The sequence below is a fragment of the Vigna umbellata genome, chromosome 1 (genome assembly GCF_029865625.1).
Source record: "Vigna umbellata cultivar VRB3 chromosome 1, Vumbellata_1.0, whole genome shotgun sequence".
In the NCBI taxonomy this organism is placed as follows: Eukaryota; Viridiplantae; Streptophyta; class Magnoliopsida; order Fabales; family Fabaceae; genus Vigna; species Vigna umbellata.
Genome location: NC_142165.1, coordinates 45296324 through 45311849, shown reverse-complemented (window position 1 = coordinate 45311849; position 15526 = coordinate 45296324). Strand labels below are relative to the sequence as shown.

Genomic DNA, 15526 nt, shown 5'->3' with positions numbered 1-15526 from the left:
TTAAAATAAGAATTTGTAAATAAATATTTAAAATAATTAATTATTTACAATTTTTTATTCTAAAAATTAGAATTTTAGAATATAAAAACATATAAATGTTTTGAAACAGAAAATTGATGACTTAATTTTTATATATTAAAGATATCATAAAAATAGAATTTTCACTAAACTATAAATTTACTATAAAAGCATAAAAGTTATACTTTTTAAGAATTTTTTAGTATAATATAGTTACAAGATAAATAGTTGATAAATAAATACTTATTATCGTTATTACGTTCCAAATTTAACTTTTGTGGAATAGGACAATCCAAAAAGTCTTGCTTCGCGGGTTAAGAAGACGGATGCAAGAGAAATTCAGTCCTATTATCAGCAATACTACGATCATTATGTCAGAACTCTCGATCAGAAGGAGCAAGCAGACAGGTAAATGCATGAAGTTTTACAATTGCTATGAAGAATTCCCTCGCTGACCTTGAAATCGGAATTCACTTGCAGAGCCCAACTCAGCAAAGCTTACCAGACTGCTGGGGTTCTATTTGAAGTGCTCTGTGCGGTAAATAAGACTGAGAAGGTAGAAGAAGTTGCTCCTGAGGTTAGTATCGGTTCTAAACCCTTTATTTTTCTACTCTGTTCTGTTGTAACAATAGGTGTTTTATTTTGCTGTGTTCTCCTTTTCAATATTCAATTTGTATGCACAGATTATTGCCGCAGCAAGAGATGTCCAGGAGAAGACGGAGATTTATACGCCTTATAATATTCTTCCTCTGGATGCTGCTGGGGCTTCCGTGCCAATAATGCAATTTGAAGAGGTTTTGTGCCTCAAGATATTGATATGGAGTATTTGTGTTTTATTTGACATTGCACTGACTTTTTTTGGCTTTCTTTTTCACTAGATCAAGGCTTCTGTCTCTGCACTTTGGAACACTCGTGGCTTAAACTGGCCTAATTCATCTGGGCTACAGAGGCAGAAAACTGAAGATTTAGACTTGCTTGATTGGCTTAAAGCTATATTTGGTTTTCAGGTATGTACAAACAGAATGAGAAGATTTGTGATTGACTAGATTGTTGTTTGACCTACTTAAATTTTTAATGTGTTTGATTTGTGGACACAGAGGGATAATGTCAGGAATCAGAGGGAGCATCTGGTTTTGCTTCTTGCTAACACTCATATAAGGCTACATCCTAAACCCGAGCCTTTCAACCTGGCATGTACCTGTCTCTCAATTTTTCTATTTAGGCATAGCGTAATGGACTAAACAAAGATAATCTATAATCAAGAAAACTATTGCCAATATACATTATCGTGTTTTTTATCTATATCTGTCAGTCACAGTACTCTACTCTACTTCTGGCCAGAAGTTATATTTGTTTTCATTTGTTTTTTGGTTTTATCTATTCAGCTGGATGATCGTGCTATAGATTCAGTGACGAAAAACCTTTTTAAGAATTACAAAATGTGGTGCAAATTCCTAGGACGAAAACACAGCTTACGGTGAGAAATAACAATATCAGCATTAATGATTAAATTCAAAAAATGCTTATGGTGTTTTTTCAAACAGACTTCCTCAAGGTCAGCAAGAGACACAGCAACGGAAGTTGCTTTATATGGGGTTGTATCTTCTGATATGGGGTGAAGCATCCAACGTTCGCTTCATGCCCGAGTGTCTGTGCTACATATTTCACAACGTGAGTATACTTTCCATGCGATCCATAATATCTTGTGGTATAGGGCTTTTTCAAATGCAATGTAGTTGTTTTTCCTTTAGTCCTTTTTAATTTATTAGTAACTTTTGCCAATAATGGCCAACTATAACCTCAGATGGCATATGAACTCCACGGTTTATTGGCTGGAAATGTCAGTATTGTTACTGGTGAGAATATCAAGCCTTCCTATGGTAGTGATGACGAGGCTTTCCTGTGCAAGGTTATAACTCCTTTGTACCGAGTGATTGAAAAGGTAAGATTTTGTCTCTCATGACATCATCGTAAAACTTCAGGTAACTTCAGGTACCTATGATTCCTGTACAATGATTTGTGTAGAGATATTAATCATGTTGATTAATCTAGGAAGCCAAGAAGAGTCGACATGGAAAGGCTCCACACTCAGCATGGTGCAACTACGATGATCTAAATGAGTATTTCTGGTTGTTTTTCTTTAGAATCTTATCACTAAAATTGACTTTGTTGGTTTGCTTAATCTCTAATTTACAATATCTATTTTTCGTTGCAGGTCATCTGATTGCTTTTCTCTTGGATGGCCCATGCGTGATGATGGTGAATTCTTTAAATCAACTAGTGATTTGGCACAGGTATCCACATCAAAAGAAGCTACTGGCATGATTGTCATGTAATTATTTTCAGTATTTATATAACTTTCTTACCAGGGAAGAAAGGGTGCTCCAAGAAAATTTGGAAAAACTGTCAAATCAAATTTTGTTGAGACACGATCATTCTGGCACATCTTCCGCAGCTTTGATCGTCTGTGGACATTTTTTATACTGGGTTTGCAGGTATTTATTTCAAGCAAAGAAAATGCAAATATCTATTGTTCACCCCTTATTTGTGGTTATTGGCTTGAACATTTACATTGCAGGTGATATTCATTATTGCTTGGGAAGGGATTACACTGTCGAATATATTTCGGAGGGAAGTTTTATATTATCTCTCAAGCATATTCATCACAGCATCCATTCTGCGCTTGCTTCAAAGTATGATATGTCAACTTAATTTGCTCTCTATAATGTTGACTTATCACTAGTAGCAAGATCACTCTACCATCAGGATTTCTAGTAGCAAGATCATATATTGGTTGTTTTTTATTTTTTTTCCTAGTTGTTCAAAAGATTGGCATGTTATTTTTAGGAAATTGCATGAAAATGTCACGAGCAATACAAACTTCATAAGTCATATCAGAAGCAAGACAGTGATGAATTATATTTTATTGTAATTTTTGGTATGACTATTTCCTCCTCATTAAATAAATGATGCTTGGCCTCTATTTCCCAGTTAGGCAAATCAGGTGCAAGAGTTGTTCCCAGCACGTTATACCCATCAGTTTTCAAGATTTTTGTTTAGAAAATAATTCAGTAAGGACAATTTATATAAGATCAATAGGCCACTTCCCTTGAGGATTTACATCTATCCCAAGTTATTTGGTGTGTAACACCCCAATTGTTGAGATGTCTCAAACTTTTTTTTTTATTTCTTTGAAAAATTGTTTTCTTCTACCTTGATGCTTATTTCACCATTCTTTTCTTGTTAATTCATTTACCCAATTTGTATAATACTGCAGTTAATAATGATTCTTTCTAAAAACAGACTATAAGTGTTATTTTCTACACCATTTATCCTTCGTTTCTAAGTATTGAAGTAGACCCGAGTTTTGTAATATTTTCATCCCATTTTTTATTGTCCTTTTTGTCTTCTTCCTTGATTATGGAAATTTACTATCGTTTCTTTTCCTCTTTATATTATTTAGGTATCTTGGACCTGATCCTGAACTTTCCAGGCTATCATCGATGCAAATTCATTGATGTGCTAAGAAATATTCTTAAAGTCTTCGTCACTCTTTTTTGGGTTATCATTCTCCCACTCTTCTATGTTAATTCCTTCAAGGGTGCACCTGCGGGTCTGAAGCAGTTGCTTCCCTTTTTCAATCAAATAAAAGGCATTCCACCACTTTACATAATGGCTGTTATATTATATTTGCTTCCAAATTTACTGGCTGCTATTCTGTTTCTTTTCCCAATGTTAAGGCGTTGGATTGAAAACTCAGACTGGCGCATAGTTAGATTCTTCTTGTGGTGGTCTCAGGTACTCACGTGTCTTATAAACTTGCAACTTTAAGTATTTCTCTTCATGGTTTTAAGCTAAATGACTCTGTTGGTTAAGAGCTTCTTACCGTTTGATTATTGTTTATTCTGAAAGTATTGCAAATTTTAGGGAAAATTTGTTTTGGTTAATTCAATTTAAATTGATATGACTAATATATGTGAGTTGAAAGCCGAAGGGGATATAGCTAAAGCCTGTAGTTCCTAAGCAAACTACATACGTACATCGTACACAATTTGCTAGGAGTCTCACATTGGGTGTATATTTGATGTAGTACTTCAAGCCTTGAGGTTCTCCCATCTAATGGACTAGTCTTTTTGGTTGGACTCTCTTTTTATGCTTCAGTCTTAATAGGTGTCTTCGTTGAGAATTGGGCTATGCAAAGAGTCACCTATAGGCTGAATTAAGGTGTATCTAAATACTCAAATGGTGAGTGATGCCCTCGGTAGAATGAAAATTGTTGCATACAATGTTAGGAGTCCCATTAAGTAGTTTTTTCTTCTTTTTTTTTTTAACTTTTCATAATTATTTTATTTGATAAGTATTTGACTATAAAATGCACTAGCTTTCTATAAGATGTAATTTTATCTACCCTATAGTTGAATTGTAAGAATCCATCACGTTATTTATTTGTCTGATTTTAATCAAGGAATAAGCATATATTACATTGATGTTAATGCAAATCAACGAGTACAAAACAATTTTTGGAGTAACATAAATTTTATTGCTGTTGATGTACATAGAAACTCTTTGAATTTGGCCTATCTTTCTTATGCCGCAAAGACCTGTCAAAACTTTTTTAGTTCTTTGTAAGCCATATTTCTAGTTTATGTGAGAGTAAATACTATTTACCCTTGAGACTACTACTAAGGCAAATGCCAAAGAGGCTACAGCTTGCACGAGCTAAGAGTGACAACAACTAAGACGACTTTGCAATGCTTGCTCTCACACCTAGGGCTTCTAGTCTCGAGCATGGCACTACAAGTGGCCTGACAGTGGATCTAAGATAAACTTGATACTATATTAGAATTTTGTAAGGTGAGAATTGTCCCAGTTTTGTGTAGTGGTATCTTTAGGAACTACTCAATGTAGAACTGAACACTATCCTTGGGGTTACAATTGAGACAAGTCCAAAGAGGTCACAATTAAAGCGAGTAAGGGGTATGCACAACTAAGGTGGCCACAAGAACTTTCTATATAATAATTGATTCTGTCAAAAACTCATTCAATAAAAAGCTACTCCGTGTTGTAACTTTTACTTTGGCTTTCATCTCTTCTTTTATTCATTCTACAGCCACAAAGACAAGTAAAACATTAAACTTTCATAGTTTGGTGGTTTACTTTGTCTGATCACAATTTTCTTCTACCTTTGTCTTACACCAGATCCAATTCATCTCTTTTATTCATTCTACACCCATGGAGACAAGTAAGACATCAAACGCTTATAGTTTGATAGTTTACTGTCTTTTTATACTTTTCTTGCACTTGCTTAGGAATCCATCTCAGCTATCTTTTGGTGGCAACATACTTAATGAGTTCTCATAAATATTTAAAAAGAATAGCTATAATATATCTTTCTGTTACAGTATCTTGAGATGTCTGGGCACAATGTTAAAGTTAGAAATTTTATACTTAGTGCACAATTTGCCCATAGAGTTGACTCTTTTCTATAAATGACCATTATTCTGTTACATGCATAATTTGCATTCTTTGTGTAATATTTTCCCATTTTATAAGTGATCATTTCTCCCCATGCAGCCAAGCATCTATGTTGGAAGAGGAATGCATGAAAGTCAATTTACTCTTCTGAAGTATGATTTACATAGCACTGTGTTAACAATATATTTTTTATTTCCTTCATTTATTGTTTGAATATACTTCCATCATCTAAAATATTTCTTGACTTTCAGGTACACTATATTCTGGGTGTTGCTTTTGACTTGCAAATTTTTATTCAGTTTTTTTGTCCAGGTATATCTTGTAACTAGTAAGTTACAAGTTTTGTACCTAATAAGTTAGCTTTGTAAATTTATCGAGCATCTTTGTAACTGCTGTATCTATCTTCAGATTAAACCTCTAGTTAGACCAACAAAGGACATAATGAGCATTCGGCGTGTCGATTTTGAATGGCATGAATTTTTTCCCACCGGTAGTGTCTTTTCCTTTTCATGGCTTGCACTGTTGTTTGCTTTTATTGATGATCTAATATTTTATGCAGCTCGAAATAACTATGGGGCAATAATTGCACTCTGGACCCCTGTAATTTTGGTGTGTATATTATGTATCCTGGTTATGTTTTCATGTATGATTGTTTTCTCTTGTACAGTCATTTCAGTGTATTCACATCTCATTATTTACATCTTCAATTCAGGTTTATTTCATGGACACTCAAATCTGGTATGCAATCTTCTCAACTTTGTACGGAGGTGCTGTTGGAGCCTTTGATCGTCTAGGAGAGGTCATCATAATTTTTATTTGATTTTTTGCTTGTCATGTCCAAAAAGAACTTGCCATCCATTTTCCTATTAACTCTAAATTTTTGTAAAACACACGCACATAGCCTAGGGAAATTCAAACCTATTTAATCAAGTTAAGAAATTTATAGGATCCTTTTATATGCAAAGTACTGGATCCTCATTTATTATATTTCTATATACCAGAAATGATAGCAACACACTTTTCAATAACTCTTTAAGTTTTAGCATATTCTTTATTGTTTTCTTAAATTTAAATAATTAAGAAGACCCTTTAAATAAGGAACTCACATAATCTTGTACGTCCCAATAAATTTAAATCAGTATTATAGTGTCTGAAATAATGTGTTAGTAGCATTTCCCTTGGATCAAATTATGAAGTCTTCAATTTGTAACTAAATCAGAATTTCTTTTTCATTTAAAGGGTAAACTTGGGATCGGATTACTTCTGTGGATTTAGAGATTAAAGTAGTCTATCATATTTACAATTAACTAATGTTATAATTTGATTCCATAGATACACACCCTGGTCATGCTAAGATCCCGGTTTCTGTCATTGCCTGGTGCATTCAACACATGCTTGGTTCCTTCTGATAAGAAACAAAAAGAGAGATTCTCTTTCTCAAAGAAATTCGCTGAGGTTGATAGCACATTTTCTTTTCTAAGTACATTAAATGTATTGCATCAATTCATCTTCACTTTAGTTTCCGTGCTTGTATAGATTTCTGCAAACAAAAGAAGCGAAGCTGCCAAATTTGCCCAAATATGGAATGAGATTATTTGTTGTTTCCGTGAGGAAGATCTCATAAGTGATAGGAAAGGACCTCAGTCTATCTTGCTCTCTATCCTAGATTATATGCTTCCAAGTCCCTCTTTTTTGCCCATCACCTATTTAGGACTAAACTATCTTTGCATGACTCCAGGGAGATGGATCTTCTGCTAGTTCCTTACTCATTGGGTCATTGTCTGAAAATAATTCAGTGGCCGCCATTTTTGCTGACAGGGAAGGTAAGTTAATATCATTCAATATTCATACGTTTATTACCAGTTTCTGTGATTGACACTGTAAAACTTTACAGATTACTGTGGCACTGGATATTGCAACTCAGTTTCGAGGGAGGGACTCTGACCTTTGGAAGCGCATATGTGCAGATGAATATATGAAATGTTCTGTGATTGAATGCTACGAATCCTTTAAACATTTTCTACAGGATTTGGTGATAGGGGAAACTGAAAAAAGGTATCCTTTTGGCATCTTGTGTTGTTGCGTTTGAATTGAGTTTAGACTTCATGCCAGATGCCATTCAAGATTAATGGATTAACTTCGTTTTTAGTGCTACAGACTAGACTCAATTTCATTAATCTTCTATCCTTCTTAGATATGTTTTTGGACAAAGACTTCAAAATGGTTCTTGCAGTCTATCAGTCCTTTAGAATTTCATGCATAGCTATTACAGTTAGATGTTTTTATCTTTTTCCTTTTTTTAATCTAGCAATATTTTATTTATATTCACGAGCTACTTGACAACACTGTAAATAAATGAACAAAGGAACATTTAGCCACTAACTTGCCTAATCAACATTAGTTTTAGCCAACATTAATTCATAATTTCGTATTGAAGTACAGATGAAATTTCTTATCAGCCGTTTGCTGTTTCTTAAGAAGCACATATAATTGTACTATCGAAGCTGTGAATTTAATTTAATTAAATTCTTATCAGTATTTCTGAACCAATTGTGACGAACCAGAATAATTTCCATCATCATTAAAGAAGTCGAGAGCAACATCTCAAAGAATACTCTTCTTACAAACTTCCGTATGGCCTATTTACCTTCTCTTTGTAAGAAGTACGTGGAACTTGTGGAATTTTTGGTGAGTCATTCAAAACAAAACTAAATATATTTGTAGTTCATATTCTTAAATGCTACCTTGTCATAAAGGCTTGATTATGTTTTAAATAAATTAGAAATTTGGTAAAATATTTTTTATTTTTGTCTATGTATCCTCCTATTTGATTTTTTTTCTATTAACAAGATTGCCACTACTTTCGTCTTCCTATCTTTAACTCGCCAATCAACCTGCACTTTCCCTCTTCAAGATTGAGTTGACCAGCAAATTGGAGGAGATTGGAGAGGGAATGGAGCAAGTTTATCCGCAAGTTCAAGATAGAAAGATGGAAGTACCGACCATGTCATCCCACAGATGCAAAAGTCAAATGGTTAGATACATATACAACAAAAAAGAATATCATAGGCATTTTGAAATTTTTTAATAGGAACTCAATAAATATCTAGATTTATTAGGTACTTGAAACTTAAATATTTAATCAGGAAACTCACGCACTGATTTCTTGTCACAGAAAAATGGAGATCCATCCCAGCAGGGTACTGTTGTGGTTTTGCTGCAAGACATGTTAGAAGTGGTTACCGACATGATGGTGAATGAAATCAGGTTTGACTTGAAAGCACTATTTTTGGAATATATTAATATATATTCATTGAAAATAATAATGCCTGATTTTTTATGTTTTATGTTCATCAGCGAATTGGCAGAACTTAATCAAAGTAGCAAGGACACTGGACAACAAATTTTTGCTGGTAGAGAGGGAAAACCCGCTATTCGTTTCCCACCTGTGGTTACAGCACAATGGGAGGAACAGGTACTTAGTTTATATTCTTATTCAATGATCCAGGCTTCCGTAACCAATGAATCATTGTGGTTGTTTCAGATAAGACGTCTTTATCTACTCTTGACTGTGAAAGAATCTGCCGTTGATGTTCCAACAAACACCGAAGTACGAAGAAGGGTTACATTCTTTAGCAATTCATTGTTCATGGATATGCCACGTGCTCCTCGAGTACGTAAAATGCTCTCATTCAGGTGTGGTACAGATTCCTTAATTACATTACCACGAAGATATATATACCCATGTTATTCCATACAGATTATTAACTGCAGGAATATCATGTTTTTATTTTTCAAAATAAACTTTGCAAATTAAATGACAAAATTTTTTCTTCAGAGTTTGATAACTTCAACTATTGTAGGATTACTATCTTATACAGCAGATGCAAAATATACCCTTTTTAGTTATTTAAGATTTTTTTTCTGAACAAATTTTTTATGCATAAAATTCAAAATGTGCAGCATTTTGAAGCTGTACTGTCCGTATGTATTATAGCCTTTTTTGTCTCTTATTTCAGTGTCCTAACTCCATACTACAGTGAAGAGACTGTATATTCTAAGAATGACATTGAGTTTGAGAATGAAGATGGCGTGTCAATCATATATTACCTTCAGAAGATATTCCCTGGTTAGTAATAGCTAACAGTATAACTTGATTGTATGTTGATAGTAGAGAATGGACTGACTAAAATTTGGTAATGTTGCCAGACGAATGGAATAACTTCTTGGAGCGACTTGATTGTAAGAAAGATAGCGAGATATGGGAGAAAGATGAGAATATATTACATCTACGTCACTGGGCCTCATTAAGAGGACAAACTCTTTGTAGGACAGGTATATGCTGACTCCTTTTCCCCTTGCTTTAGGCTGGATTAGGTAGACTCTGATTTGTTTGCTCTTGTAATGTAGTTAGGGGAATGATGTACTACAGGCGGGCAATAAAGCTCCAAGCATTTCTTGATATGGCTTCTGAAAAAGGTAAGATCAAGTCCATTTATGGGCTTTTTTGCGATTCATAATTTTTTATGACATTTGGCCTTAGTCTTTTCTTATTTATACATACCTTCAACTGTAAACAAGCATTTCCTTGCTACTATACTAGTAAAATTACTTGTCATATATTAATCATGGCTTCTGAAATTGGTAAGATCATGGTCTTTTATGGGATTTTTTTGCGATTCATAGTTTTTTCTGACATTTGGCCTTAGTCTTTTCTTATTTATATATAGGTTTAATAGCCAATTTAGTCCTCACTTTGGTTGAAAAATCTCAATTTAGTTCCTCGTTATAAAAGTGTTTTGAATTAGTCCTAACTTTTAAAATAGTGGGTCAGATTGGTCCTTTCTGTTAAATATAAGTTAACAAAATTAATGGATGATGATGTGACACAACTTAAAGCTAACGAGAGACCAATCTAACACATCAGCTTTAAGCTGTGTCACATCATCATCCATTAATTTCGTTAACTTATATTTAACGAAAGGGACCAATCTGACCCATTATTTTAAAAGTTAGGACTAATGTAAAACACTTTTATAACGAGGGACTAAATTGAGATTTTTCAACCAAAGTGGGGACTAAATTGGCTATTAAACCTTATATATACCTTCAACTCTTAACAAGCATTTCCTTGCTAATATACCAGTAAAAATACTTGTCATATATTAATCAAGGGCGGCAGAAAAAAGAAAAGTTTTTATCAGCTAAGATGATAGCACGTTATTTTGTCTTGTGATCAGAGATACTTGACGGCTATAAAGCTATTGATGTTCCATCTGCGGAAGAAAAAGAGAGTAATAGATCCTTATATGCCAGTTTAGAGGCTATGGCTGACATGAAATTCACATACATTGCTACCTGTCAGAACTATGGGAATCAGAAGCGTAGTGGAGATCGCCGTGCAACTGATATCCTGAATCTGATGGTTAAGTATGTTATTTTGTTAAATAAAATTTAAATTTATTAGCATTTATTTTGCTTAGTTCACGTAATTTAAGAATCTAATTTGGTTCTTTATTTATAGCAATCCCTCACTGCGTGTTGCATATATTGATGAACTTGAAGAAAGAGAAGATGGACAAGTGCATAAAGTTTATTATTCTGTATTGGTCAAAGCTGTTGACAATCTTGACCAAGTAAATGCATATTAATGTCTGGAAAAAGGTGGTTAATTACTAGTGGTTACCTTAGAAATGATTGTTTTTGTGTATCTTTGAAGGAAATATATCGAATAAAGCTTCCGGGAGCGGCAAAGTTAGGAGAAGGAAAGCCAGAAAATCAAAACCATGCTATCATTTTTACTAGAGGGGAAGCTCTTCAGACTATCGACATGAACCAGGTAAAATATTATAAAATGTGAAAGCTCAAACAAGTTACACAATGGTCAGTCCTGTTAAAATTGGTTTATTGGAATTTTTTTCTAGGATAATTACTTAGAAGAAGCTCTGAAAATGCGTAACCTTTTGGAAGAATTTAACGAGGATCATGGATTGCGCGCACCCACCATATTAGGTGTTCGTGAGCATATTTTCACTGGAAGGTTATGAATTGTTTTCTACTTAACCCTTTCCCGTGTTTAGACCCCGTACTACTTAATTTTATCACTTGTTACAGTGTCTCTTCCTTGGCCTGGTTTATGTCAAATCAAGAAACTAGCTTTGTCACAATTGGCCAAAGAGTTCTTGCTAGAACGCTAAAGTAAGTTTTTATTTGTTTTTTGGTTTCGTATGATACCGTTGACCTCCATAAATTAGGAAACGCCCAAGAAACGCATGACTAATTATGGCAGCATTTTAATTTAAGATTGCAATGCATACAAGATATTTAGAACTAGTCTCAGGTTGACATATTCAAACCATAGCTGTTCTGAGTTTTGCTTACTGAATAGTTTTCTGCTTCTCCCCTCCTTAATTTTTTTGGAGACAATAGTATTTCAGGTGCTATTGCGAGAGATTTAAAATATTTACAATACAGAATACACATTTTCTACATGATGGATTTTTTTTTTCCCATTCTGTAGGGTTCGATTCCACTATGGCCATCCGGATGTTTTTGATAGAATTTTCCATTTTACCCGTGGAGGATTCAGCAAGGCTTCTTGTGGCATCAACCTAAGCGAGGATATATTTGCTGGTAACATTGTTGATTCATTGTTTTTTGGCAGTGATATGATATTTCTACCTCTGCATCAATGCCTTTCCCTATACAGGATTCAACTCAACACTAAGACGTGGAAATGTTACTCATCATGAATACATTCAAGTTGGAAAGGGTAGAGATGTAGGGCTCAATCAAATCTCTCTTTTTGAAGCAAAAGTGGCCTGTGGTAATGGAGAGCAGACAATAAGCAGGGATATCTACCGACTGGGGCATCGATTTGACTTTTTCCGAATGCTATCATTTTATTTTACAACTGTTGGATTTTATTTCAGCTCAATGGTAATGCTTAATGCTTCAGGATTAAGAAAAATAAATACTGAATATCTTTTAATTATATAGAAATCGATAAGGTTTATTGAGGAAAACTGTTATTATAATTTGCATAATAATTGTATAAAATAATGTCCAAGTGGATATGGAAATTTTTTGACAATTTGGTCAGTTGACACTATGAGCTGGCATTTTCTACATGGAAGCTATATAATTGTCTTGATTAAATGTCTTTGGGGAGTTTTAACCTGCGTGCTTAATCATCTATTCCCGCATCTAGAACTAAAGCCTTCTTCGGCTGTTCACAGATGGTGGCCCTCACGGTTTATGCTTTCCTGTATGGCAAATTTTACCTGTCATTGAGTGGACTTGAGGCTGCTATAATTAAGTTAGCCAGGAAGAAGGGAGATGATCCATTAAAGGCAGCAATGGCTTCCCAGTCCCTTGTTCAAATTGGTATTCTGATGACTCTTCCCATGGTCATGGAAATTGGACTTGAGAGAGGGTTCAGAACTGCTCTAAGTGAGATCATAATAATGCACTTGCAGCTAGCACCCGTTTTCTTCACTTTCTCACTAGGAACTAAGATGCACTACTATGGGCGCACACTCTTGCATGGTGGGGCAAAGTACAGAGCAACTGGGCGTGGTTTTGTTGTTCGTCATGAAAGGTTTGCGGAAAATTATAGGATGTATTCCAGGAGTCACTTTGTAAAAGGGATGGAGTTAGCTATTCTGCTTATATGTTATAGGCTTTATGGAGCAGCAACTCCTGATTCAGTATCATATGGCCTTCTCTCGTTGTCAATGTGGTTCTTAGTGTGTTCGTGGTTGTTCAGTCCTTTTCTTTTTAATCCATCAGGATTTGAGTGGCAGAAGATAGTTGAGGATTGGGATGATTGGACAAAATGGATAAATAGTCATGGTGGTATTGGTGTTCCTTCGAACAAGAGCTGGGAATCATGGTGGAATGAGGAACAGCAGCATCTGCTGCACACTGCGCTCTGGGGGAAGATTTGTGAGGTCATTCTTGCCCTGCGTTTCTTTGTCTATCAGTATGGGATTGTGTATCATCTTCATGTAGCTAGATCTGATAAGAGCATCACGGTAAGTTTGCTCTCATATTTAAGTATACTTCACGTTTTCACATCAAACTTGTTTATCTTCTTCTCAGGGTGTGACTGCAAACACCTATCCATACTATATTCTAATATACGTTTTAGATGAAGAAGTTCCTTGCTCAGAAGATAATTTATTTGTTTATCACCCTCCCTTGGTAAACAAGAAAGAAAAAGAAATAAAAGGCACGGGTGTGTATAAGAATAAGATAATAACTTTCTAACATGCATTTTCTCTCTCAGGTTTACGGTCTGTCCTGGCTAGTGGTAGTAGTCGCCATAATCATCTTGAAGGTCGGTATTCAATGATCGGACGGTTCATTATGAGTTAAGGACTTTTCTTATGCTTGATCTTAATTATTATTCTATTAATTAATTGGTAGCAATTTTGCATCTGAAACTCCAGATAGTATCCTTGGGTAGAAAGACGTTCAGTGCAGATTTCCAACTGATGTTTCGTCTCCTCAAATTGTTTCTGTTTATTGGAATTGTTGTCATTCTCGTCTTAATGTTTACCCTACTGAGTCTCACAGTTGGTGACATCTTTGTGAGCATCCTAGCCTTTATGCCGACAGGTTGGGCATTTATACAGGTACTTCTTTAGTAGTCATTCCCTCTTGTTTTGATGTATATTTCTTTCATTTGATGATATTGAACATACAACTTGACCTTAATTGTGTCTGAAAACAATAGACCCGACAATATGTTAGGCCCTTATGGTGGTTTCTCTTGGTACTTGAGCTTTTAACAGCCATTACTCCAGGATGGTTTAATTAATTATCTTTGTCCCATAAATTTAGTTCACATGTACAGGAATTGACTAATTTACGAAAAAGAGCAATATTTCTTTATGTTATTATATCTCAAAATCTAGTAAATTAATTTTTCCTTCCTAGTTCATGCCATTATTAGAGAAGTTTCCCCCGTGATTTCTTTTTCTGTTATTTGTCAATGAAAAATTACATCTTTCTGATTTAGCTGGTGTGTTATATATGAGAAGATAGGTCAAGCATGCAAGACCATGGTGAAGGCAATTGGAATGTGGGGGTCTATAAAAGCGTTATCAAAAGGATATGAATACGTGATGGGAGTGATTATCTTTGCACCAGTTGCCATATTGGCTTGGTTCCCATTTGTATCAGAATTTCAAACTAGACTGCTATACAATCAAGCTTTCAGCCGAGGGCTCCAAATCCAGCGCATTCTGGCTGGTGGCAAGAAGAATAAATAAGACAACTAGATCCTTTTCAGTCATCTTGTTACAGAGTCTAGACGGAAGATGTGATGAATGTTGCTGCATACAAAAATAAAAATCAGCAATTATGATGTAGCAGACTGCATATGGAGACTGTACATAAGAACCATACTTTGATATAGTGTTGGATAATTTCATGAATTCTGAAGAGCATTGAGTTGGATCTTATAACGAAACGGATTAAACTCCAAGATTACTGGTTAGAGTCTTAGAGAAGCAAGAAGTGGCATGTTTGGTCCATGAGTCACAGTCCCTACTGTCCGAAAGGAAGCTAGTCAGTTAATTCTTGAGTACTACCATGTGACATTTGGAATGAAAACAGCGGTAGTTACACATGTATGTCACAATTGGCTGAGACCACGTAGGCAATAGTGAAAATTTTAGAATAACTCTGACAGAAGGAATTACTAGTATATTGTTGGGCTCCATGTCAGATTTTACTGTCTTAGTTTCAGAAATGGAAATTAGGCAATGGTAAAATTGTTAGGATATTATTTTACGATTACGTTACTTTTTCCCTAATAGGTGAAATAAACCAAAATTCTGCGCTTCACCATGCATTGTACGCTTATAGATATAATACGATTTGCAAATGCGGGCAAAACAACAGTAGTAAAATAATATCTAAATGAAATCTTCGAAGAAAATATTATGATTTTTACAAGCCCCGTTATAATCTTCTTTCTCTATCACGAGCGTTGTGTTTTTCTTTTTGGAAAATAATACTTTGA

General features: G+C 34.7%; 1 protein-coding gene and 1 non-coding gene across 2 annotated transcripts; both read left to right on the top strand.

Moving 5' to 3' along the window:
• The first annotated feature begins 304 nt into the window (after nt 1–304).
• LOC124836879 (callose synthase 5-like) lies at nt 305–15348 on the top strand. The gene is made up of 40 exons (XM_088103348.1): nt 305–426; nt 499–595; nt 702–812; nt 897–1025; nt 1116–1208; nt 1404–1495; nt 1563–1689; nt 1823–1960; nt 2071–2147; nt 2234–2312; nt 2388–2513; nt 2597–2711; nt 3482–3816; nt 5593–5645; nt 5745–5805; nt 5902–5983; nt 6053–6102; nt 6206–6292; nt 6826–6948; nt 7030–7125; nt 7233–7316; nt 7388–7548; nt 8058–8181; nt 8669–8760; nt 8851–8968; nt 9038–9189; nt 9513–9622; nt 9703–9828; nt 9904–9972; nt 10734–10923; nt 11018–11129; nt 11213–11332; nt 11418–11533; nt 11608–11691; nt 12014–12126; nt 12203–12432; nt 12732–13529; nt 13784–13834; nt 13947–14132; nt 14541–15348. The coding sequence occupies exons 3-40, from the start codon at nt 798–800 to the stop codon at nt 14769–14771; spliced, it is 5145 nt and encodes a 1714-aa protein (XP_087959474.1). The 5' UTR covers nt 305–426; nt 499–595; nt 702–797; the 3' UTR covers nt 14772–15348.
• Nucleotides 9901–9981, top strand: LOC124836898 (small nucleolar RNA J33). Its single transcript, XR_007028694.1, has one exon. It is a non-coding gene; the product is annotated as a small nucleolar RNA J33 (small nucleolar RNA).
• Nucleotides 15349–15526: the final 178 nt, after the last annotated feature.